At 36.6% G+C, this 26,980-nt stretch overlaps 2 protein-coding genes across 2 annotated transcripts in view; both read right to left on the reverse strand.

Annotated features, from left to right (window-relative positions):
- The window catches only part of SLC4A4 (solute carrier family 4 member 4), a 427,648-nt gene extending 417,818 nt beyond the window's left edge, over nt 1-9,830 (reverse strand). The window contains exon 1 of the mRNA XM_075997858.1: nt 9,748-9,830. The gene's annotated coding sequence lies outside the window, so the exon portion shown is untranslated. The remainder of the gene's footprint in view (nt 1-9,747) is intronic.
- Nucleotides 9,831-10,820: 990 nt separating this feature from the next.
- Nucleotides 10,821-26,002, reverse strand: DCK (deoxycytidine kinase). Its single transcript, XM_012785926.2, has 7 exons — nt 25,789-26,002; nt 21,059-21,174; nt 14,858-15,051; nt 13,322-13,469; nt 12,615-12,730; nt 11,840-11,930; nt 10,821-10,933 (listed from the first exon to the last, which is right to left on the reverse strand). The coding sequence occupies exons 1-7, from the start codon at nt 25,877-25,879 to the stop codon at nt 10,907-10,909; spliced, it is 783 nt and encodes a 260-aa protein (XP_012641380.1). The 5' UTR covers nt 25,880-26,002; the 3' UTR covers nt 10,821-10,906.
- Between the last annotated feature and the right edge of the window lie 978 nt (nt 26,003-26,980).

Below are 26,980 nucleotides of genomic sequence, written 5' to 3' on the forward strand. Positions count from 1 at the left end.
GGATCAAACGGTATGTTTATTTTTAGCTCTTTGAGGTACCTCCAAATTATTTTCCACAGGGGTTGTATTAATTTGCAGTTCCACCAGCAGTGTAAGAGTGTTCCAATCTCTCCACATCCATGCCAGCATTTGTTGTTTTGGGACTTTTCGATAAGAGCCATTTTCACTAGAGTTAGATGATATCTCACTGTAGTTTTGATTTGCATTTCCCTAATGATTAGAGATGTTGAGCACATTTTTATATGTTTGCTGACCATTAGCCTGTTTTCTTTTGAAAAGTTTCTGTTCATGTCCTTTGCCTATTTATTGATGGGGTTGTTTGATTATTTCTTCTTGTTGATTTTCTCAAGTTCTATATAGATCATTGTTATCAGGCCTTTATTGGATGTGTAGAAAGCAAATATTTTCTCCCATTCTGTAGGATGTCTATTCACTGTAAGGACAGTTTCTTTGGCTTGTGCAGAAGCTTTTTAATTTGATCAGGTCCCATTTGTTTATTTTTGTTTCTGCTGTGATTACTTTGTGGGTCTTCTTCATAAATTCTTTGCCTAGACTGATCTCTAAGAGTCTTCCCGACATTTTCTTCCGGAATTCTTAAGGTTTCATGTCTTAGGTTTAAGTCTGTTATCCATCATGAGTTGATATTTGTGAGAGGTGAGAGGTGGAGATCTAGTTTCGATATTCTGCATGTGGTTATCCAGTTTTGCCAGCACCATTTATTGAATAGAGATTCTTTTCCCCAATATACATTTTTGTCTGCTTTGTAGAAGATTAGATGACAATACCAAAGCCAGGAAATGACAAAATAAAAAAAGAAAACTACAAACCAATATCTCTCATGAATATAGATGCAAAAATCCTCAACAAAATCTTAACAAATCAAATCCAACAGCACATCAAAAAAATAATTCATCATGACCAGGTGGGCTTTATCCTAGAGATGCAAGGCTGGTTCAACATATGCAAATCTATAAATGCAATTCACCACATAAATAAAACCATGAACAAAGACCATATGATCACTCTGGGAGGCCGAGGCGGGCGGATTGCTCAAGGTCAGGAGTTTAAAACCAGCCTGAGCAAGAGCGAGACCCCATCTCTACTATATATAGAAAGAAATTAATTGGCCAACTAATATATATAGAAAAAATTAGCCGGGCATGGTGGCGCATGCCTGTAGTCCCAGCTACTCAGGAGGCTGAGGCAGTAGGATTACTTGAGTCCAGGAGTTTGAGGTTGCTGTGAGCTAGGCTGACACGGCACTCACTCTAGACTGGGCAACAAAGCGAGACTCTGTCTCAAAAAAAAAAAAAAAAAAGACCATATGATTCTCACAATAGTCACAGAAAAAGCATCTGACAAAATCCAGCTCATTTTTATGATTAAAAACTCTTAACAAAATAGGCATAGATGGGACATTCCTTAAAATTATGAAGGCCATATATGAGAAACCTGTGTTCTTAATTACTTCTGTATCTATAAAGTTAAAAAATTTAAACTCTAACTTAACAATGACTGATGGTATATATCAGATGTAAACAAAATAGGGTATATTTTTTAACTATACCAGAACTTCCTATACTTAGTAGTGTTTTCAAAGTAACTATAATGAGATGTTATATTGTATGTTCAGTTAGAGTCTGCTATTAGTCAAAAACGTGTGAATTAGTTTAAAAAAAGAAAATTCCTTCATGTAGATTTCATACACTGAACAAGAAAATAGATCTAAGTGCCTTATTGCTATCTTCTTTTATGACCCAAAGCAGTGTTTTTCAAGTTTGACTACCCAACTTATTCACTAGACTTGTCACTAAATGCCAGTACTGGCAGGTTTGGTGTCAAGGGCTTCCAAGAAGGTGCCTTGAACACTATCCTGCAGAGGAGAACACTTCATCCCATGACAGAAGAGCAGAAGAAGGGGAACTCTTTACTGTACTCTTCCCAGCCTATAGAACTGTAAGAAAATAAATTTTTGTTCTTTATAAATTACCCAGTGTGTGGTATTTTATTTTTCTGTCCAAAACAGAGAAAGACAATTTACTAACCTAGCAAGCAGTTCATGTCAACCATCAGCAAGATAACTTATGCCCATATTGACTATTCTGTTCCCCAGCCAGTGATTCGATAGCTGGTATTCTAAGCACTGTATAACATCAATAGTGTTGCTGAGCCAAGCAGAGAATAAAGTGATTTATAACATTATTCAGTTTCCAAACTTATTAATACAAAGTGATTCTACTCTCACTGACAGTAACAGCAAGGACACAATGGCAGCATCAAGAGATGCTTCACTGAATCTTATTAGGGATAAGTAAAAAGAATAAAGACAGTGTATGCTTACATGCATGCACATAAATATATTCAATATTACCAAAACGCAGCATCACCATCACCATTTTGAAGTGACACCAAAGAACACTGAAAGGTTTCAGAAGATATATTTGGGTCAAAGATCACGTTTCACCTACCTGTTACTGAATAATTTTCTAGATCATGGTTTTGTTAAGTACACCTTTCTTCTTGGAAAAATAATCATCTGTCCAAGCTCCAAGTATTTCATAGAAGAAAAATATCTGTAAGCTTCTTTGTGTACATAATTGCTAGGTAAATGGTAAAGTCTTGTAAGATACCCCTTAATATTCAGCCTAATGAGTGAACATTAAAACATTACATTTCCTGGCAAACTGTTAAGGATAATTACCTAATCTAGTACTATCCCATAAATAACCAATAATTGATATCAATATTATTTATTCTAATATCTAGTGAAGCAACTGGGACATGTGTAGCAGATTTTCTTATATGAAAATTCTAAAAGCACTAGATTGCCTATATGTAATCCAACAGCTTATTTTATTCCCCCCCTACATCTGCACACATAAAATCTCACTCAATGAAGTATTTATTAATCAATAATACTTTTGGTCTGGCAGTACAAAAGACCTCTCATCAGCTCCTTTTTCCAACTATTCATCAAAATAATGATGCTTGGATTATAGCCAGAGTACAGTAAAGAGTCAAGTAGACAATGACCTCATGTGGCAAATGGCTATAACTACTGATTTTTTTTCCTGCTAAAGTATATTAGTTTTTATTATTGTATATGTATTTATGAGGTACAAAGTGATGCTATGGTATGTTATATGTAGGCAATGTGGGATGATTATATCAAGCTAATGAACATCCATCACCTCAAATACTTGTTCTTGTAGTGAGAACATTTTGACATTTATTCAGTAATTTTGAAATACACATTTAGTCACTATGCTATGCAATAGATGTCAAAAAGACGTAACTTTATACCCTTTCACAATACCTCCCCATTCCTCCTACGACCCAGTCCCTGGTAATCATCATTCTACTTTCTGATTCTATGAATTTTTAAAATTTTGGGTTTTTTTCCCCCAAAATATTAAGGGAGTACAAATGTTTCTGTTACATGGATAGCTTTCATAATGCGTTAGTCAGTGCTGTAAGTGTGTCCATCACCCAAAAAATGTTCATTGTACCTGTTAAGTGATTTTACGCCCTCCCCCTCCCCCCTTCTATTTGGAACTAATTGATGGGCTGCCTCTATGAATGCTGATTGTTTTAGATTCCACATATATGAGAAGACATGGTCTTTGTCCTTTTGTGCCTAGTTTATTTCACTTAGCATAACGTCCTCCAAACCCATCCACGTTGTCACAAATTGGACATTTCATTCTTTTAAAAGGCTGAATAGTATTTCATTGTGTATATTTGCCACATTTTCTTTATCCATTCATCCATTAATGGACACTGAGGTTGATTCGTATCTTGGCTATTGTGAATAATGCTGCCATACACCTTCTCTGAACAGAGTGCAGCTATCTCTTCAACATCATGATTTCAAAACCTCTGGATATGTACCCAGAAGTGGGATTGCTGGGTCACATGGTAATTCTACTTTTAGTTTTTTAAGGGAACTCTAGTTTTCCACAATGGCTGTACTAATTTATATTCCCAACAACAGTGCATAAGGGTTCCCTTTTCTCCACATCCTTGCCAACACATATTATCTTTCATCTTTTTGATAATGGCCATTCGGACAGGTGTGAGATATCTCATCATGGTTTTAATTACATTTCCCTATGAGTAGTGATGTTGATAATTTTTTCATATACCTATTGGCCATTTGTCTGTCTTCTTTGGAGAAATGTCTATTCAGGTCCTTGGTCTATTTTTTAATCAGGCTTTCTTATTATTGAGTTGTTCTTTATATATTTTGGATATTAACCCCTTATCAAATGTATAAATTACAAATATTTTCTCACAATCTACAGGTTGTCTCTTTACTCAGTTGTCTTTGCCATGCTGAAGCTTTTTAGTTTTATATAATCACATGTATCTATTTTTACTCTTGTTGCCTGAGTTTTGGGGATAAAATCCAAAAAATCATTGCCCAGACCAATGCCATGGACTTTCCCTCTATGTTTTCTTTAGTAGTTTTACAGTTTCAAGTCTTTAGTTTTAGACTTTAATCCATTTTAAGCTGATTTTTATATAGGGTATAAAGGTACAATTTTATTCTTCTGCATGTGGAAATCCAGTTTTCCCAACACCCTTTATTTAAAAGACTGTTCCTTTCACATTGTGTGTTCTTGGCATCATTTCTGAATAACAAATATGTGAAGATATTAATCCAAATATATTTTTAAAAATCACCTTAAACATCAATGGTCTACATACACCAAGTAAAAGACAGATTATCAGAGTGGATTAAAAAATAAGACTGAAATTTATGTTATGTCCACGTGATACTTCGAGATTTTAATACCCCTCTATCAGCAATGGATAGACTCAGCGGGCAGAAAATCAGTAAAGACACAGTTGAATTCAACAACAGCATCAATCAACCAGGGATAATTAACATCTATAGTCTAGTTCATCCAACGGCAGCAGAAAACATTCTTTTCAAGCTCACATAAAACATTCATCAAGATAGACCATAAAAGACATCTTAACAAATAAAAAAAAAAAAAGAAATCATACAATATTTGCCCTCAGACCACAATGGAATTAAACTAGAAATCAATTACAGAAAGATGGCTGGAAAATCCCAACATATATTTTTTAAATACTTGGAGGTTAAACAATGCATTTCTAAATAACACATGGGTCAAGGAAGAACTCTCAAGATAGATTTAAAAATATTTGAACTAAATGAAAATAAAAATACAACATCAAATTTTAAAATAGGATGCAGTGAAATCATTGCTTAGAGAAATTTATGACATTAACTGCACATGTTAGAAAATAATATCTAAAATCAATAATCTAAGTTTTCACCATAGGAAACAGAAAAGCACAAATTAAATTCAAAGTAAACTCAGCCATAAAAAGAAATGAAATAATATCATCTGTAGCAAAGTGGAGTGAACTGAAGACCATTATCCTAAGTGAAGTATCTCAGGAATGGAAAACCAAACACCATATGTTCTCACTAATAAGTGGGAGCTAAAAGATAGGTACACATGGGCACAAAGTGATACAAAGGACATGAGAAACCAAGATGAGGTGAGGGGATGAGGATGGATGGGATAAAATTTTACCTATTGGGTACCACGAACACCATTCCAGTGATAGGTACACCAAACACCCTGACTTAAACATTAAACTAGATATCCATGTAACAAAAACACCTGTACCCCTTAATCAATATTTTGAAATAAAAAATTTTTTAAATTCAAAATAAATATAAGAAAAGAAATAATCGAAATTAGAGTACAAATCAATGAAACAAGAAAACAGGAAGACAACAGAGAAAATCAGTAAAACCAAAAGGTGGTTCTTTGAAAAGTTCAATAAAAATTGCTAAGACTTAGCCAGGCTAAGCAAGAAAAATAGAAGATACAAATTATTAATATCAGAAATGAAAGAGGGGATATCACTACAGATCCCATGAAATTAAAGATAACAAAGGAATATTATGGACAACTCTTTGCCTACAAATTTGACAAACTAAATGAATTGAATCAATTGCTTGAAAAGACACAAACTACCAAAATTTACAAAAGAAACAGACAATATAAGTAAAGCTATATCTATTAAAGAAATTGAATCAATAATTAATAACCTTCCAAAACAGAAAATACCAGGCCCAGATTGGTTCAGTGGTGAATGCTATTAAACATTTAAGGAATAAATTACACCAATTTTCTACAATCTCTTTCAGAGGATAGAAACAGAAGGAATTACTTTTAACTCATTCTATGAGGTCAGTATTATCCTAATACCAAACCAAAGACATTACAAGAAAACTACAGACCAATATCTCTCAGGAACATAAATGCAAAAATCCTCCATAAAATATTAGCAAATTGAATGCAACATATACAAAAAGAATTATATGATATGATCAAGTTACATTTATTCTAGGTATTTAAGTCTGATTCAACATCAAAAATCAATTAATGTAATCCATCACATCAATAGGCTAATGAAGAAAAACAATAATCATATTAATAGATGCTGAAAAATCATTTGTAAAACATCCATTCATGATAAAAACCCAGCAAACTAGCAACAGAGGGGAAACTTCCTCCACTTGATAAGGAACATCTACAAAAAACCTACAGCTAACATTATATTAATGGTGAAAAACTCAAAGCTTTCCCACTAAGATCAGAAACAAGGTGAAGGATGTCTCCTTTCACCACCACTTTTCAACATCCTACTAATGTAGTCTTATCTAACGTAGTATGACAAGAAAAGGAAATAAAAGTACACAGATCGAAAAGGAAGAAATAAAACTCTCTGTTCACAATGACATGATCATCTATATAAAAAATCTGAAAGAATAAACAAAAAACTGCTAGAACTAACATACCAAAGTCAATTGCTTTCCTATATACCAGCAATGACCACGTGAAATTTGGAATTAAAAACATTACCATTTACATTATCACTCTTAACAATGAAATACTTAGGTACAGATCTAACAGTAAATATATAAGATCTATATTAAGAAAACTATAAAATTTGATAAAACTACTTTGATGAAAGATAACAAAGAATTAAATAGAGAGATATTTCATGTTCATGAATAGGAAGAATCAATATTGTCAAGAAGTCAGTTCTTCCCAATTTGATCTACAGATACAACACAATTCCAATCAATCCCAGCAACTTATCTGGTGGATATTGCCAAAATGATGCTAAAGTTTATATGGAAAGGCAAATAAGACTCAGAATAGCCAAGTCAACATTAAAGGAGAAAAACAAAGTCAGAAGACTGACACTCTCTGACTTCAAGACTTACTATGAAGCTATGGTAATCGAGACAGTGTGGTATTGGTCAAAGAACAGACAAGTAGAACAATGGAACAGAATAGAGAATACAAAAACAAACCCACATAAATACAGTCAACTGATCTTCAACGAAGAAGCGAAGGCAATATAATTGGAACAAAGATATTCTCTTCAACAACTAGACATCCACATGAGAAAAAAAAAAGAAAAACAAATGCTTAGAAATCCTGCTAGGGCTTATTTTATGGGTAGGTCTTATTTTCGGGGAAACACGGTAAATGACATTCTAGAAAAGGCAAAACTATAAAGACAGTAAAAAGATTAGTGGTTGGCAGGGATAGGAAAACGGAGGGATGAGCAGGCAGAACACAAAAGATTTTTAGGGCAACAAAGCAATGGTGGATAATGTCATCATACATTTGTCCAAACCCACAGAACGTACAACACCAAATATGAACCTTAATATAGACCATGAACTTTGGGTGATATGTTGATGTAGTTTCATCAATTGTGACAAATATACTACCTATGGTAGAAAATATTGACAGTAGAAGTGGCTGTGGGGTGGGGAACACACAAGTAACACTGCTTTCTGCTGAATTTTGCTGAGGCTAAAAAAGCTCTCAAAAATATTTTTTTTCAGTTTATTAATTTAACAGAGATAAAACTGGTAAAATCCAATTTAGGTCTGCCTTCTAGTCATAGTAAATACCAAAGTTAATTTCTGTTTTGATAATATACTACAGTTAAGTGTTATCATTGTGGAAAGCTAACGGATGGGCACATGGGAACTCTATAATATTCTTGCAACTTTTGAGTCTAAAACTATTTCAAAATAATTTTTTTAAGAGATGGTAAGTTTATCAGATGAGAAAGGTTATTATTTATCAGAATTTGTACATACTTTAATGTTTTAAATTATTTAGCATTTTTCCAGAGGTAATAAAATTTATATCTCTATTTTAAAAAATCTTTGCAACTTCCTGTCCTTTAAAATATGACAGACCTAATTTCTAGGTGGCTTGGTATATAATGCTCTAAGTTTTGGGCATAGCAGAAGAGAAAATTCTGGATGGAGGAAAATAAGTCTTGTACTATTAATTACTTTCTTAGAAGAGCAAACCGTAAAAAGCAGTACATGAACTCTAATGGAAGACATGCTATGGGAAATAGATGCAGACCCCCTAGGCTCAGTTCTCTTCTGCCTACCACATAGGTACAACTTTTATTTTGAGTCATAACAAAGGAATAATAAATTTTTATTAGGTTATTTTCAAAGTCATTAAACACTTTTAAAGTTTACTAAAAATCACTGAATTAAAAGTTTCCACTTAAAATAGCATCAATACAATTTGTATAGACAATTTTCACCTTTTATATTCATAATTTTTCTTCAAAAGTAAAATAAATTTTAATTCTAAAAAGATATAATCATTTCAATGAGTGTAGCTCCACTGTAGTTCATGAAATTTGTAATTATTTATCAACAAATATTTAATTAAGTAAACAAATTCATTTATACCAAACAAAAACAAATCAAAAAATCCATACATATAAAGAGGCAGTTTAAATATTTATGATAATTATAGATCTGAATTTTAGTCTCCTTTTCAAAGATCAGTGCATGTGGACTGGCTATCCTACTAAATTACCATCTTTGAATAAGAAGCCCAAAACAAAAGACAACATTCTAGAAAGAAAAATGATAGTTTCAAAGTGAAAGTGGCTCTTCCTTTCATTTAAAAAAGACAAAAATTTTTCTGAACTATAAAATAGGGTAAATACATAGAAAAAACACTACATACCTTAACTAAGAAACTAAATGATTAAGTGTGCCTTATTAATGGAACCTTACTTCCATCTTTGCTAATTTTATTTCCTACTTCAACAAAAAGTAAGAATGCTTTCATGATATATTACATATAAAGCAAGATCATTTTTATCAGTAATTTTCTCTGAAAGGGGGAATAAACTTAATGGCAAAACTCTAAATGCAAAGCAAACTGTGAAGCAAAGAGTGATCACTATGTTCTCAAAGTAGAAATGTGTGACTTTTATTTAACCTTGAAAATAGCATGCTACCTAATTAATGCAGAGAGTAAGGAAAGCTGAATGAGGCAGAAACTAAGAGGTGGGACTAAACAGACTAAATTGTGAAGACAGTCCCCCCTGGCTTCAGTTTCTGACTTCTCAGCAAGTATAAAGGTAAAGCGAGACTGCTCATTCCCAGTGCAGGAACAATAGGGAATAAAATGGAAAAACTTATCCTTCACTGTGTTCCATTAACATCACCTATAAAAATGGGAAGAGATTTTGAAAATATCATACTTCCACCTCAAATTATTTAAGGACAATCATAGTTTAAATGAATCTTTTAACTGTAATAATGAGTTTTCATTCTAAAAAGAATCGTCTGAAAAGGGAAAAAGCAGGCAGCTATTTTAAGCTTCATGTAAAGTGAATCTTTATACTTACGTAGTAACTTTCAGCTATCTTTTAAGTACAGATAGATTTCCTTCTTAATCCTTCAGAATCCCATGGAAAAGAATGGAAAAAAGTATCAGCCATACCACAGATGAAGAAACAAAGGTAGAGGAAAGATTAAATGACTTACAAGGTAGGTTATGCCATTACCAAACTGGGAACAAAGTCAAACCTGCTTCTTTATAAAAGAGAAATAGACACATAATGAATATCAATGAAGCGATTAAATACAAAAGTTGGTCTTATCTTCCAACATAAATTAAGTTAGGAAGGAAGGTACCTGAACAAAAACATTAAAATAAAACTCAGATTCCTTCCTTATTCTAGGGATTCCTTAAATTCCACTTTTCAATTTTCAATAGGTACACTAATCTACACAGGACACGCTACCACTTACTAGGTAACATTAAAGCTTTCAGTTAAGAAACTGGTCACCAGTGAGGTGAGTGAGGTGAGGAGCACCAGAGAAAAAAGCCACCCTACTGAGAAAAAGAACAAGGGAAAGACAGAAGTAAGGTGAGTCATTTACAGTATAAGGTAGCCACTATACTGATTCTGGAACCATCTACCTCCAGGCTTCCTGTTGTGAGAGATAATGTCTTTGTTTTTATTTTTTTTTTTTTTATTTTTTTTTTTTTTGAGACAGAGTCTCACTTTGTTGCCCAGGCTAGAGTGAGTGCCATGGCGTCAGCCTAGCTCATAGCAACCTCAAACTCCTGGCTCAAGCAATCCTCCTGCCTCAGCCTCCCAAGTAGCTGGGACTACAGGCATTCGCCACCATGCCCGGCTAATTTTTTTTTGTATATATATTAGTTGGCCAATTAATTTCTTTCTATTTTATAGTAGAGACGGGGTCTCGCTCTTGCTCAGGCTGGTTTCGAACTCCTGACCTCGAGCAATCCGCCCGCCTCGGCCTCCCAGAGAGCTAGGATTACAGGCGTGAGCCACCGCGCCCGGCCTATGTCTTTGTTTTTATAAAGAAAAGGAAAAAATTAAGAAAAAAGAAACTGGCTATATATATATATTTTTTTTTTGAAAAATGGTTAATAAACTTGGGTTTTCTAAAGAAACAAGTATGAACATGGAGCTATAAAGATACACAAAGCTGAAGAACCTGGAACCATATGGCTGCCTGTAGTCTTCAGGAAGATCACAAAGTACTCAAAAATTCTTTGACCTAAGGGGAAGAAGAGAAAAATATTAGCATAATTCCTTGACTAATTTGAGGTAACTAATATTCATCTTCATATAGCAAAGACCCCCAACTGTATAAGTAATTCTATCACAATGCCATAGCATTTACTTTCCAAAGAAATACTGCTAAATACTTCAGCGGTAAAAGATGAATGACCTATGAGCTATTTCATAGCTATTATAAGAGCTATTTAATTTGTATCTAAGATTGATACAGTTCTAAAGCAGTCATAATACTAATTTTATAATCTCTTTATTTAAATACCATACACTGCTAACGTGTACAGCTTTAACACTAATAACATTAAAAATTGCAATAGTTTTAAACAACTTTGAAGGTCAAACATGCAGATCTGTAATATTTTTGAAGCACAATTTTTTTTTTAATCATATACTCTGCAATGTCAATTTGTGGGAAAGTCAAGTAAGTAGTAAGTGAACTTAGTCAACTGACCACCACCACAATGTAAGAATATTCTTGTTCTCTATACATCTAGACTACTCAATAATTCTCCTGAAAAGACAAAGATTATAGCTTTGTAAAAATACCTTAAAAATAAAAGTTAACTGCCAGCATTATTAATAAAAGTGAAAACGAATAATGTGAAATGATTCTTAGTCAAAACAAAGTAGTGTTAGATAAAATTAAAAAGTGGTTTTATAGATTCAGTTAAATTGATGGTTGTCTATTAATCCTATAATGGCTGACTTAATATTGTTTATTTTAATAGTATCATATGTGAATTCTATCCTATATTTTTAATGTCACTAGTAGTATGAAGAGGTCACTTGAATTTTCCAGATATGCTTTACTTCATATATCATGGGAAAAACAACTACAGGTAGGTATATGCTTCCATGGTTATGTATAGTCTTTATCTTAATCTACCTTTTCAACCAGACTTTCATGTTTGTCTTTAAAATCTTCATTAACATCCAGTGTTAAGATAGGCACTTCTTGTAAATAATCAAAGTTGGTTCTGTTTAAAAAGTGAGAGAAGAATGAAATAGTCAGAAAAGTAATAAATAAAACAGAAACATTAAAAATTATTTCCTCTATCAGTGGAAAATCAAAATGTTGTCAATCATTTTACACTAAAGTTATCCTGTAAGTACTTTATCTTGCAGCCCCTTCTGTCTCATCTAGATTTACTATATGTAGCTAAAAATCTCAGGTGTAAAATATATAAAGCTAGGTATTATAACATGATTCTCCTCAAAAAACATGAAACATACAATGAATTAGGAATAATTCCTACTTGCATTTTAAGGATGAGAAAACTAAAGCTCAGAGACATCATTCTGAGGCTCAGAGACTGTCCAAGGTCACACACTGGTGAGACTGGACTTGAGCTACGATCTAACTAATGACAAAGTCTGTGCTCTCAACAACTGTGCTATATTATCTCTCAAGTTATGACCTAAGAAATAAATTTGAAATCCATTTTCTTAAAATTCGTTCTGAAACAGAGTACCTAAATAACATACACAGACATATTTCCTACTTTATCATTTACCCATACCTAATTCCGGAAAATACCAATAAATAAAATGACTGGATAAAGAAATATTTTACATGTTTCTACTCACACCTTCCAAATTTTAGATTAAAATTTGATAAAGGTATTTAAATTAAATAGTAAATAAGAATGTGGAAGTCTTACTTCAGTGTTCTATGCAGGAGCCAGCTTTCATGTTTATAGTGAAGCTTCTCTAAATATTCAAGAGGGATGCCTTGTTCTTCACTTCTTCCTCGCAAACGTATTCTATTTAAGCATTTCTAAAAGCAAGCAATAAGAGAAGGGAGAAAAAGTCAGGAAACAATTATTCTTGTTTGCTGCCATCAAAATGTTCTGTTCTAGTGTTTCTCTACAGTTATGCTAGCCCAAATCTCTACTTATTCCTTCTAGAAAATTGAAATAGTTCGTTTTTGCCTATGTGTGCTTTCCAGCCATTTGGTGCCTCGAAATCAAGCCGTACTGTCAAAAATGAGTCTATAAGTTTTTGGTATCCACACATGAAATATATTAATATAACTTTAATAAAAATGAGAAAAAAAATCTACTTAAAATTTTTAGAGAGGACAGCTAAAAGATACGCCAATCTATTAATGTAATTCTACTTTGTGGTTAGAGCTGAGGAAGAACAGAGAAGAGCCTAAGACAGTTACTTGCCAAGTCTGGGCTTCCAGTTTGTTGAGAAAATGGACTCCTCCTAGCTACACAGTTATGAGTTTCTAATTTGGAGATAGGGAGTGGAAGGGTGGAAGGGTTGGAGTTAAACTAAATTGCCTTCATTACATACCACTGAAAAGATTTCTAAATATTACTTTAAATTTTCAATGGAAAAACAAATTTTTATTAGGTCTCACCTCTGGAGTGGCTCGAAGATAAATGATTCCATCCAATTCAAGGCGTTGGCCAAACTGGTTATTCATCCAGTCATGCCAGTCTTGATAAATAGTCCATTCTGTTTCATTCATGCAGTCAGATTCATACAAATTAGATGCAAAAATATATCTGAAAAACAGTGTTCATCAGCACATATATCATTTCCAGAAAAAAAAAAATAGAAAAGATAAAACAGATCTATTAAATGGACATGAAACATTCTCCTAAATCCAGTAGCAGAGAGTGCCACTGAAAAAGCAGAAAAAACAAGTCTCTCTCCATCTATAGGAAATACATTCTTGGCCAATGGTTCTCAAAATGTGGTATGAGGTCCCTTTGAAGTTCTCAAGATCCTTGGAGAGGTTCTGTGAGAAGCCAGATTATTTCATATACTACTATACGTTAAACAAAAGAACATCATCATAGATTAAATATAAAAGCATAAATAAAAATCGAGCTGTCTTCTATTAAGTAAGACATTAAAGAGATTCACAGAAATATAAAACAATACTACCCGGCCGGGCGCTGTGGCTCACGCCTGTAATCCTAGCTCTTGGGAGGCCGAGGCGGGCGGATTGCTCAAGGTCAGGAGTTCAAAACCAGCCTGAGCAAGAGCGAGACCCCGTCTCTACTATAAATAGAAACAAATTAATTGGCCAACTGATATATATATAAAAAAAAAAAAATTAGCCAGGCATGGTGGCGCATGCCTGTAGTCCCAGCTACTCGGGAGGCTGAGGCAGAAGAATCACTCGAGCCCAGGAGTTTGAGGTTGCTGTGAGCTAGGCTGACGCCACGGCACTCACTCTAGCCTGGACAACAAAGGGAGACTCTGTCTCAAAAAAAAAAATAAATAAATAAATAAAAAATAAAATAAAACAATACTACCCTTTCTCATTACTTTGTTTTGAAAAATATGACTTTGTCAAAAGTATGTTATTTATGTTAATATGCAATGAATTTATTGCTAATTTTAAATAAATTTTTAATATTTCTCAATCTTAATTTATAATAACATAAATATCAACAACAAATGGCTCTTTGTACTCCTTAATAATTATTAAGAATGGAAAGGAGTCCTGAGATCAAAAAGTTTGAGAACCTCTATTCTAAGATAACTTTGGAGGTCAAAGGAATCTTATAATAAACAGGGCAATTCTAAGGCCCCCTTAAGAAATTTCTATGTCCTTCCTCCAGGTAAGAGTTTAGGATATAGATTCAGATTTAATCAGAGCAGATGAAAATATTAAAAAGGTTGGAGGGGAAAAGAAAACTTCTCTGCAAATTTGAATGAGATGGCTACCATATTCCCTACAGTTTCCATGGAAGCTAGAGATTATAAATGCTAGAACTTCCCAATGTCATAAACACCAGAGTGCTGAGGGATTTAAATGTCATTTTCCATCTCAAATCTCCAACTCAGCCTCTCATATTACTTTGATTCCCAGGAAACAGGGGGGGGAATCCAATTCTAAGCCAAAACCTCAAACAGCCAAGTCCAAGCCATTTATACATACCTGTCACTATACACAGATCGTTCAAAAAATAATACAGGTTTCTCGGCATCTTTGAGCTTGCCATCAAGAAAGCCAAGCTGAGCTCGTATTCGACTGAGACAAGCATATGACTGGAAGGTAAAAGACCACCGTTCAGGCTTCTCATACATCATCTGAAGAACATTCCCACCACTTTTCTGAGATGTTGTCAGTTCCTATTTTGAATGTGCAAAAAGAAACAAAAAGCAAAGTTAAATAACCAGTAGAGCTATTTTAAGTTTTTTTAAAGGCTCAAAAGATAAGGTAGATAAAATCCTTAGATCTTTCTTACAAGAGGTCACAAACTAACAACCTATGGAAGAAATTATTCATTTGGCCCAAACAAAACTTTTTAAAACTTTGAATTAGTTGTCAATATTTAAAAGCTAAATAATTTCACATAAAATATTTGGATTTATATCTTCTTTTTTAAAATGGAAAAACCAAGCAATACTGTTCCTGAATTTCCTTTTGGCAAAAATTAGCCAGTACCAAGTCACACGTGCCTCCACTGGGAGGGATATATGTGGTCCAGTTTATTAGCCCCCACTATTCCCTGATGGTTCTCATTATTCATTTGGTTTGTCTGGCCCCATCAGGTATTTGAGTTTGTAACTCAATCTTCTAATGTAACGAAACAGATCCTTCCCATAATTTTGCAATTCAATAATCCTATTATTAGAACCAATATTTTCAGTGTTGAGAAAAAAATACAAATGTAAAATTAAAAATGATATAAAAACTCTATAATCTTCCATTTGAATTAGAAACAGCATCTAAAACAAATTAATTGTTTTTCTTTCTGTAAAATATAGTTTTCTTAGTTCTGTCTACCAAAAAGCCTATAAACTGTGACCACCCTGAAGGAACAAACATAAACATCACCCAGATTATGATCTCTAAATATTTCCTATGGAAAAGAATTAGAATTCCATACCTGATTCTAAATTTGGGCAAGGAAATGTACAAAACAAGCTTCATGTACCTTGTTCCAGAAAACAAGGAAACTATCAAAGATTGTGCCAAGGGCAAAGAAGCCAATATGAAGGGGTTTCCACTGGTCAAAGATAGGACAATTTGGACATCCAAAAAGAAGGCTAAAATCCATGAGTTCATAATACTAAAAAAACCCTAAAACTCTAGTCATCTTTTGAGGTTGCTAGGGTACCAATTAATTATTCTGGAAATTTGCAGGTAAAGAGAAAAAATATATATCAAGTATATTTATTCTGGCCTTTTCTGTAGAAATGCTTTTAGGGTAATTAAGTAGTGGATGAGGAGAAGATCATCTTTACTGAAGAATCCCAGCTAATAAATGCAGAAGGCCTGAGAAAGAATATCACACCTTTTATATCTCCTAGTGGTATATTGCCGCAAGGCAGCAATTAACAAAAGATGCTAAAAATCATTAGAGAAAAGTTGATAGGGAATTTTATAATAGATGAATTAGACTAACACCTAAACTGAATGATCAATTCTAACATCACAAAAGACATCCACCTGATTTAAGGAAATATACCAACTAGAAATCTTGCCAAAAAAGAATTGAGGCCAGACGTGGTGGCTCACACCTGTAATCTTGGCACTCTGGGAGGCTGAGGCAGGAGGATCACTTGAGGTCAGGAGTTAGAGACCAGCCTGAGCAAGAGCAAGACCCTATCTCTACTAAAAATAGAAAGAAATTAGCTGGACAACTAAAAAATATAGAGAAAAAATTAGCCGGGCATGGTGGTACATGCCTGTAGTCCCAGCTACTAGGGAGGCTGAGGCAGGAGGATTACTTGAGCTCAGGAGTTTGAGGTTTCTGTGACCGAGGCTGACGACACGGCACTCTAGCCTGAGCAACAGAGCAAGACTCGGTCTCAAAAAAAAATAAAAAAAAAATAACAATGATCCTCCAAAAGAATTCAGCCTGTATATGTTAAGCTAAAAGAAAGCAATTATATCAAATCTTTGGGCCTAAATAACATAAATCACCAAATAAAGTATATCATTATTATTATTTGAAATAAACCTTCAATACAAAGATTGATAATTATCTGAGTGGTATGTTTTAAGGATCATCTTATCAGGGAAGAGAGAGGAGGGGAGTCTACATAATTTTCATAGGTACTTTGCTCTTATTTTGTCAAAATTAGTGGTAGCTTATCAATAGTATTGCAACATTTCAGCCACTAGGTGGCAGGTAAGAAAAGCTAAAAACAAAAACTAAGCATTCAGGTGCACAATAAGTTATTAAGGAAAGAGATCAGAGGTACCAATGGCCCAACTCTTTCAATTCTACAACTGCCAAGAAGTGTGATCAAATGGATAACATCCAAAGTTGGAAAGGCTTTACCAGGGTTGCATCTGAAAACAGTCCACTTCTCATTGTTGACAGCATTCTAAGAAAGCTGAGATTTGGAGAGTGGGTGATTCACACTATAACTCCCAAGGAATACATAGGTCTGGAGAAGAAGGGCTCCAAGATGCAGGAAGAAAAAATCTCACTTTTTTAGTTTACTGTGAAACAAAAGAAGAAAATATCCAAAGATACAGGGAAGCCACCCACTCACTTACCCTCACATCACACAATCTTATCCCCAAAATACTATCCCTATACTGTCTGAAACTGCCTAAAAGTATAAAAGATTAACAATACAACAGAATTAACAGGATTGACCTAAATTCAATGACTTTTTTTTTTTTTGAAATAGGATCTTGCTCTGGGAGACTCTAATCTCCCAGGCTAGAGTGCAATTCCATCATCATAACTCGCTGCAACCTTAAATTCCTGGACTCAAGAGAGCCTCCTGCCTCAGCCTTCTAAGTAGCCTGGATTATAGGTGCATGCCTTAATTTTTAATTTTTGTAGAGATGGGGTCTAGCTAAGTTGCCCAGGCGGAGGCTTGAATTCCTAGCCTCAAGCAATCCTCCCAACTCCCAAAGTGAGAGCCCACAGCTAAAGGAGGCTTTTTAAAGAACCCAAACCTCTCATTTCAAAAGATATGCAAACTTGAGTTGGTAGGTGAGTGAAAGGCTTTAAAAAGCCAGAGGCCACTATACATACTTTGGGAGATAAAAATTCCAGACAAAGAAGTCAGATGACCCAGAGGGAAATGGGCAAAAAGACCTAAATAGGCACTTCACAAAAGAAATCCAAATGGCTAGGCCGGGCGCGGTGGCTCACGCCTGTAATCCTAGCACTCTGGGAGGCCGAGGCAGGCGGATTGCTTGAGGTCAGGAGTTCGAAACCAGCCTGAGCAAGAGCGAGACCCCGTCTCTACTATAAATAGAAAGAAATCAATTGGCCAACTAATATATATATATGAAAATTAGCCAGGCATGGTGGCACATGCCTGTAGTCCCAGCTACTTGGGAGGCTGAGGCAGAAGGATTACTTGAGCCCAGGAGTTTGAGGTTGCTGTGAGCTAGGCTGACGCCACGGCACTCACTATAGCCTGGGCAACAAGCAAGACTCTGTCTCAAAAAAAAAAAAAAAAAAAAAAAAAAAAAGAAATCCAAATGGCTAATAAACACATAAAAAGGAATACAATCTAATTAGCAATCAGGGAAATACAAATTAAAAAAAATAAAAGAAAATAAACACTCAGCAGAATGACAAAAATTAGGGAGCCTGATAACACTAAATGTTGGCAAAGACATGAACTAATGAGAGCTTAGTTATACTGTGGTGAGGGAAAATTGGTAAGTCACTTTGGAAAACAAGCATCAAAAGCATACCCCACCACCCAGTAACTTTACTTCTTAATTCTAGAGAAACTCTTACATGTGTGACCAGAATTCATGTTCAGAGCAATGCTGTTTATAAGAGCAACTAAACTAGAAACCACCCAAAATTCAAAGGTATAAAATAGACAAATAGTGATATATAAATAAAATACTACATATAATAATGAAAATGAGTAAGCTATAGATGCATGCAACAATATGAACAAGCTTTATAAACTTATTAAGTAAAAGAGAAAAAGAATACAAACAGTATAATTCTATAACATTCAAAGAGACAAAACTAAATTGTATTTCTTAGAGATATGTTCATGTGTGGTCAAATCATTTTTAGAAAGCAGAGAAACTATTATCACAAGAGTATGTTAGTTGACTACTCTTAGCAGAGTTGTTACCCTAGGGAAAAAGATATTGTGATTGGAAAATGACAAGCAGGGGCTTTGTTCTATTTTTTTGACCTGTCTAAGGATTACAAAGATGTTGGCTTTAAAATTATTCTTCAAACTATACACACATAGGGCTCATGTACTGTTTTATAAATACATGTCAATTAAAAAATTGAAGAAAAGCAAATAAATAAATTTACCCACTTTAAGATACTATTGAAGGGTAACCCTGCCTTTCCCCCTCAAAGACCAGATGTAAAATAACAATTTCTTAAGAAAATGGGGTCCATATGGAAGGAAGGTCCCTTTATGATTTAGTCCTGGATATTCTAAAGATTAGGGTATACTGAATTGGGGCCCAGACCCAAATAGAAGCTGTGTGAGAAAGTATTTTTGGTTATTCAAAACCATGTATCCTCAAAGTCTACCACATATCTTACTAGTGATTCCTCTTTGCATATGTGATTTACATTTTACATACTCAATTATTATTCCCAGAATTCCTCATACCAACATCATCTAAACATTAAAAGACATTTTTTCAACCCTCTGTCCTCTTCAGATCAGAGTTTCTAGCATACATTTCCATTAAGGTTTCTGCTTTATTGCTTCAATTTCAATTCTCATTTCTGCAGAAATGAAAATCTTAGCACTCTCTCATACACACATAATCAAAATTTTGCTATAAAACAATGAAATTTAACTTTGTCATTTCCTTTCTTCTTCATTTGCAAAAAGGAATAGAAAAGTGCTAGGAAATTGAAACTTGTGCCCAGAGGGGAAGTCTGGCAAGAATGAAAATACAAAGAAATCGTTAGGGACAGGTGCAGGCTTGGCAGCACTCACCACAGCAAAAGAGGGGGGCAAAAATGAAGAGGCCAATGAGCATTTAGAACTAAACCCGCAGCAGCAGGAACTTGAGGTTACAGCATGCACAGAAACTAGGAGCTCATGTCCAAAGGTAACCTTTTTGCTATTAACATACATTAGCATAGTAAAAATCACACCCACCAGCACCCTGACAATTTACAAATGTCATGGCCACCCCTTGCAGTTACCCTATAAAGATAAAATTGGTAAGGGCCCTGAGCTCTAAGAACTCTCCACTCTTTCCTAGGAAACTCATGCATGTTTCATCAACCATTCAGCATACCCTAAGTTATAGACATAAAGGTAGAAGTGTGGTAAGACCCCTTCGACTTCTCCACTCCCGGAGACAGACCGGTTTCCTCTCAGGGAATGTAGTTTCACTTTCTACTATGCAGCAAATCCTGCAATAAAAGGTGCTTCTGTGGAAATGCCAAGTGTCTGTCATCATTACATTGCTCCCACCCTGCTTGTGACTTTTCCAAGCAAGGAGCCAAAGAACCAGGGTGACACCCCTCAAAAAATGAACCCTGATAAAATGAGAAATAAGTGGATTTTGTCTAAGACTAAAAGGCTTAAAAGATAAACTGATAAAACTCAGTTATTGAGTAGTCTTTTTTGATTTTTTCTTGTTTGCTTGTTTTTCAACAAAATACGAAAAGCTACTTAAGGAATTTATTTTGCGATTAGATTTTTTAAAACTTTTTTATTCACTTTAACTTTTTAAAAACTGTCATCCCTTGGCATCTATGGGAGATTGGTTCCAGGACCCCCTCTCAGATACCACAATCCACAGGTGCTCAAGTTTCTTTTATAAAATGGCCTAGAATTTGCATATAACCCATGCATATCCTCCAATATATTTTAAATCACCTCTAGATTGCTTATAATACCTAATACAAAGTAAATGCTATGTTATAGTTGTTATACACTATTTTTTATTTGTATTATTTTTATTGTTGTATTGTTATTTTTTCTCAAGTACTGCAAATTCATGGTTGGTTGAATTCACAGATGTGGAACTCATGGATGAAGGGTGAACTGTATATTCATCCATATAACTACTGCCCAGATGAAGATATAGACTTAAAGCTAGATTTGAAAGTTTTATTGGAAAAGAAAAAAAAGCCAAGAGATTAAATACCACTGCTCCTCTAAACCAAAAGGTTTTATTTTATTTACTTAAACTTTATTTTCATACCTCAAATTCATCTTGAGTACTTTGAACATTGCACCATCTGGCAACAGGTTCAGGAACCACTTCCCAATCCTCACAGACTCGTTTAAGGATATTTACAAATGTTGTCTTCCCTGCAGCTGTTGTGAGAGGAAAGGTACAATTGAGGAAGAAAACTTGTTAGGAAAAAAAAAAGCCAAACAGCCATGAGCATTTACAAGATTTATAATAGCAAATACAAAAACCGCAAATATTCACCTTCCTAAACCTTCTCTTCATGTTTTTTTAAAAATGAAAATGAAAAGGCTCCCTGCCCAACTGTGTTAGGCACATTTGTTTTTCTTATTATTTTTAGTTTAGCAAAGCCCTGAAAGTGAGAATCTAAAAACCTGGTGAAATTTAAGGTAAGATGTTATGCAGGAAAAAAAAATCTTACTCCTGGACTCACTTTCCTTAGCCAAGTAATTAGAGAAACAACTTCCTAACTTTCTGGGAAGTGGTTAAGACTAGTCTCCCATTTAACTAGGTATGTGATTTGGGGCAAGTCCCTGAACCTCTCTGGGCCAGTTTCCTCACAATACAATGGAGATAATAGTAGTCTCCTCATGGAAACTGTTTTGATAACAAGTAAAGTACCAGGACAGTGACAGTCATTCCAGGCTCTTGCATTTTCAACAATTTCCTCTCTACTGGCTCCATTCTTCTAGCCTAACAAGCTCAGCTCTCTTCTATCTAAAGCCAACTAAGAAACAACCAAGTAACTATAAAATCAATATGTAGGCCAGCAGTGGCTCACGCCTGTAATCCTAGCACTCTGGGAGGCCAACGCAGGCGGATTGCTTGAGGTCAGGAGTTTGAAACCAGCCTGAGTAAGAGTGAGACCCTGTCTCTACTATAAATAGAAAGAAATTAATTGGCCAACTAATATATATAGAAAAAATTAGCCAGGCATGGTGGCGCATGCCAGTAGTCCCAGCTACTTGGGAGGCTGAGGCAGGAGGATCGCTTGAGCCCAGGAGTTTGAGGTTGTTGTGAGCTAGGCTGACGCCATGGCACTCACTCTAACCTGGGCAACAAAGTGAGACTCTGTCTCAAAAAAAAAAAAAAAAAATCAATATGAAGACACATCCAATGCCTATAGTTTTAGAATGTGAAATAGTATGATTATTACTATATGACACTAATAGGCAATATAGCTAAAAGAATTGAAGAAAAGCATTTTTGCAAAGCACTTCCTACAAGAAATAGCCATGTTCTCTCTGCTTCTCTTTCATGGTTCTGTGCACTATGCATGCACTCTACAAAACCCTTAAAAAAAGACATGCACTTTACATTTCCCTGATCATTCACTAGTTTCTGAGTGGGGAAAGAAAAAAGAAAATAGTTCATGTGTAATAAGGACATATTATGTTCACTATTTTAAAATTATCTAGGAATACATTATATATAATAGTAGGGATGGTCTTGATTTAGAATCTTACAAGATGTACCAATACTCTTAATGACCACCATATCCTTTATATCTGAAGTCACCAAATGTGTGTGGTTATAGTAGATATCTGGTCAACATAATATTCTCTGTCTCTCTCTCTCTCTCTCTCTCACACACACACACACACACAGACACACACAAGAACATATAAATAACTTTACACTAGCAAGCAGACCTTCCTCTTCCTTATAAACTGGACCTAATGAGAGCAAAAAGAACTTACCTTTGACTTGCAGAACTATATTCAAATCTAGGACATTATATAGGGCAACAGAAAAGAAGAAAAAACTGGAAGAACTTTAAAGAATCAAAAAAAAAAAAAAAGAATCACACACAGAGCAAAAAATAAAAAAAAAAAAAGAGTGGAGGGCAATAAATAAGGTGACAGAGAGAGATAGTCAAGAAGCAAAACACAAAAGTCATATCTCCAGAGGAGAGGAGAAAAACTTTTAAGGATAAACTAGATGACTATTAGATTTAATCATGGGAAAAACACTGGTCACCAAAATTGAGCAAGGCAAGGGTAAGCTAAGGGACTGTAAGGCATGTAAAAAAATGGCAAATGGAAGCATATAAAAAAAATCACCATCACTGAGCTAGATGGAAGAGGGGAAGAATAACGTGCAGAAAGAGCACTCAAGGAACATATTAAAAATTCTGTCATACGCTAGAGTCTGAAAGCACACCTAGAGCATCCAACTTTCTTCTAACACTGCTTATAAGCAGAAACAGTTCATGTAGTCATACCTTAAAATTTTTGTTTTTAAACAAGGTCTCACTGTCACCCAGGCTAGAGTGCAGTGGTGCCATGATAGCTCACTGAAATCTCAAACTCCTTGACTCAAGCAATTCTCCTGCCTCAGCCTCCTAAGTATCTGCAGCTACAAGTACATGCCACCATGCCGACAATTTTTCTATTTTTTGTACAGATGGTGTCTCACTATGCTGCCCAGGCTGATCTCAAACTTCTGGTCTCAAGCAATCCTCCAGCTCCAGCCTCCCAAAGCTCTAGGATTACAGGTGCAAGTCACCACGCACTGCCCATACTTTAAAATTTTAAGTCATAACAGTTAACATTTAATTCAAACAAAGTAACAATGATTAGCTGTAGTTCCCACTCAGACTAATATCAAATTTCTTAACTTTTGCAGGGGGAAGTGGACACTAGAAAACAAGCTACTTAATAAGTTAATTTTCTATAAAAGCCAGGAGAACACAAACCAATGACACTGATGTTAATACTTTTAAAAGGGATCATTTTAGTAACACAGAACATGAGAAAATGTGTTATATGAATATAAAACTGAAATGATCAGGTAAAGTTCAAATTCTAGGAAGGATAGAGGAATTGCAAAATAGTCTTCTATATACAGATTAAAAATTTGTATATTTATAGTTTATTGGGATTTGGCAAATAAGGTGAAGGGAACATGAACAATAGTACAAGAGCAATAATAAACAACAACTGACAAAGCCTATTGTCAGGGGGACAACAAATGTGAGGAACATGTTCTATCTAAATACCAAATTTGCCATAAGGAAGAAATATGGGCCAAGTGTTACCAGATCTTCAGATGTTTCAAAAGCCAATAATCCAAATGTTTGTGGGAAATCTCAAAATTTTTAAAAGCTACAAATTAAAAAAATTTTTTTCAATGTGTGCAGGCCAATACAGCGCAAACGCAGGCCATGAGTTTGCAATTCCTTGCAGTGGCAGTAATGAGGAAGTCAGTGAAGAATGTTAAAACAGCGGACAACACAATGACATTGCATACAGAAGACTACTCTGGAAGCAGTTGAGAGAAACTGGAGATGGGGAGATATGCTACAAAACTATTACACGTGCTGGAAGACTAAAGATGCTTGGGGAAAAGTAGATTTCTAAATATGACATGCTGTCTAACTGGATTTAAGAGAGAGGTGATTAATCCATGTGGTATTGATTTGATGGGTTGTTCATTTAAATTTACTTTTGAGATGGCTTTGTTCGAATACGTTCTTCTGTCTTTACATAGGGTCTTCTTTATCCAGTAAGTAGCTGTGAGGAATCATGCTTGTAAACATGCACTCTCAAAAAAACTTATACTGCTAAAAGAAAATGAGGGTCTATAATATAGTCTTTTCCATTGGTGCCTTAATACTGGAGCAATGAAATAATTCCTCTTCCAGAATGTGTTCAGCTTTTTTTTTCTATTCTTTAAAACATCTGCTGTAAGGCTTACAGTGGTTTGATTGTGGTAAGAATTAAAAAACATTTGCTGTATGCAAGAATGATCAGCACCCAACCGCGATCCAAAACAAACAAAAAAAATCTATCAAAACAGGAAGTGTCGGAATTAGATGTTCTGTAGTAGGAAATACAGAAGAATGAGAAGTTCATGTGTATTAATATCTTGCAAAATGATATACATGGCGTAGTCTATTCCCATCTGGGTTCAAGAACAGAAAGGTTAGTGTTCTTTGCACCATTGTTTACTTAAATGTGGAGTAGGAGAGGTGAGGAACTCCATGCTATTAAGATCATCAAAAACCTCTTTACTCGTACTCGAATGTTTATGGCAACTTCACTAATAATCACTAAAAAATTGCAAACAACCCAAATGTTTCTTGGGGAGTAGTAGGTAAACTGTGAAATATCCATGCAGTGGAATGCTACTCAGCAATAAAAAGGAACAAAATACAGAAACAAGTAACACGAATGAGTTTCAAAAACATCATGCTAAATGAAAAGAAGGCACAAAAAGACTATTTACGCTATGATTCCATTGATGCAACATTCTCGAAAAGGCAAAACGTGCAGGGGTAGAAATCAGATCAGTGGTGGCCAGGGGAGAGGAAGAGGGAGGGAGCTGACCACAAAGGAGCAGGAAGGAATTTTCCGAGGCGACAGAACTGTTCTCTATCTTGCCCGTGGTGGCAGTAAAACCGCGTTTGTTTGTCAACCTCGTAGAAGAGTACACCTAAACAGGGTGAATTGAGCGTGTGAATATTACACCCCAAAATTCTGGCGCCCTCCCCCCGAAAACCCTTTCCTCAGCAAGTTCCCAGCGGAGAGCAGTGGCGCCCAGGCTGACCCGGGCCGCGCGGGGGGCGGAGGAGGAGGATGCCTGGGCGGGAAGGGGAGCCGAGGCCGCGTCCGCCCGCACGGCCAGGCGGCGGCCAGCCCCCACCGAGGGCCGCCGCGAGGAGGGGCGGCGAAGGGCGGCTGCAGCCGCCAGCGCAGGCCCGCGCCTGGGGCCCAACCTTTCCCGGACGCCCTTACCGATGTTCCCTTCGATGGAGATTTTCTTGATGCGCGTCCCCTCAGAGCTGGCTGCGGGAGACGGGCAGCTTCTCTTGGGCGGGCTGGCCATTCCCAGTGTCGCGGCGGCTCCGAGGCTCGGCAGGGAAGGCTGGAAGCGGCCACAGGCGCGCGCGGGCTCGGCGGCGCCACAAAACTCGGGCTGACGGGCGGTCTGGTGGGCGCCGGGTTTGACTTTGGCGCGCGGAGACTGCCGCCAGCGGGGGCGTGTCTGCGGCGTGGCCCCGCCCCGGCCCCGCCCCCACCGAGCAGTTCTCAGCCCCGCCCCCGCCACTGAGCGCTCCTCAGCCCCGCCCCTGCCCCGCCCCCACTGAGCACCCCTCAGCCCCGCCCCGCCCCCGCCCTCGCGGCCCTGGTGTGCGCAGCGCGCTCGTCGGGTCACGTGGCAGCGGGGGCGGAGCCGCGCCCGATCCCCCGGGCGGGCGGGGACAGGAGGGCGGGCGCCCCGGGCCAGAGGGCGCCGGCTGCCCTCAGCACCTGGCGTGGGCCGGGCCGGGTTAGAGAACTCGCTTCTCCGGCGCGGCTGGTGGAGACGGAGAGAGGCGTCCGGATGGACTCGAACCTGGTCAAGGGGAGGCACCGCCCGTCGGGAGGAAGCGCGCCGGCCCGGCCCGGCCCCAGCAGGCCTGCCTCTCACCGCGCCAGGGGTCCCCGTGCCGCGCAGTAACTGGCAGTCTAGCGCCAGACCCCCGTTAGCCCTCCTGCCTCCAGTGAGGAAACCGGCACTGCGAGGCTCTGGTTCCAGGTGTCACGGTGAGTGGAACTGGCATGGGAATTTAGGTAGGTAGGTGCCACCCACAGGGCCCTTTCCGATCTCCCAGATCGCGGTCCGTGTGATTGGGACGCTCGTCTGTGCTGTTAGGTTACCCCACTGGGTAGGCAGTTTCTGTTAAGCATGGCTATAGTTAATTAACTGTGCCTGTCCAGACACCTGGCATGTAGTTAACAAGTGTACTGTGTGTTGAATTTTTTTTTTTGAGACAGAGTCTCGCTCTGTTGCCCAGGCTAGAGTGAGTGCGGTGGCGTCAGCCTAGCTCACAGCAACCTCAAACTCCTGGGCTCAAGCGATCCTCCCGCCTCAGCCTCCCGAGTGGCTGGGACTACAGGCACCCGAGTAATTTTTTCTATTTTTAGTTGTTTGGCTAATTTCTAT

This window comes from Microcebus murinus, chromosome 26 (assembly GCF_040939455.1).
Source record: "Microcebus murinus isolate Inina chromosome 26, M.murinus_Inina_mat1.0, whole genome shotgun sequence".
Taxonomy (NCBI): domain Eukaryota; kingdom Metazoa; phylum Chordata; class Mammalia; order Primates; family Cheirogaleidae; genus Microcebus; species Microcebus murinus.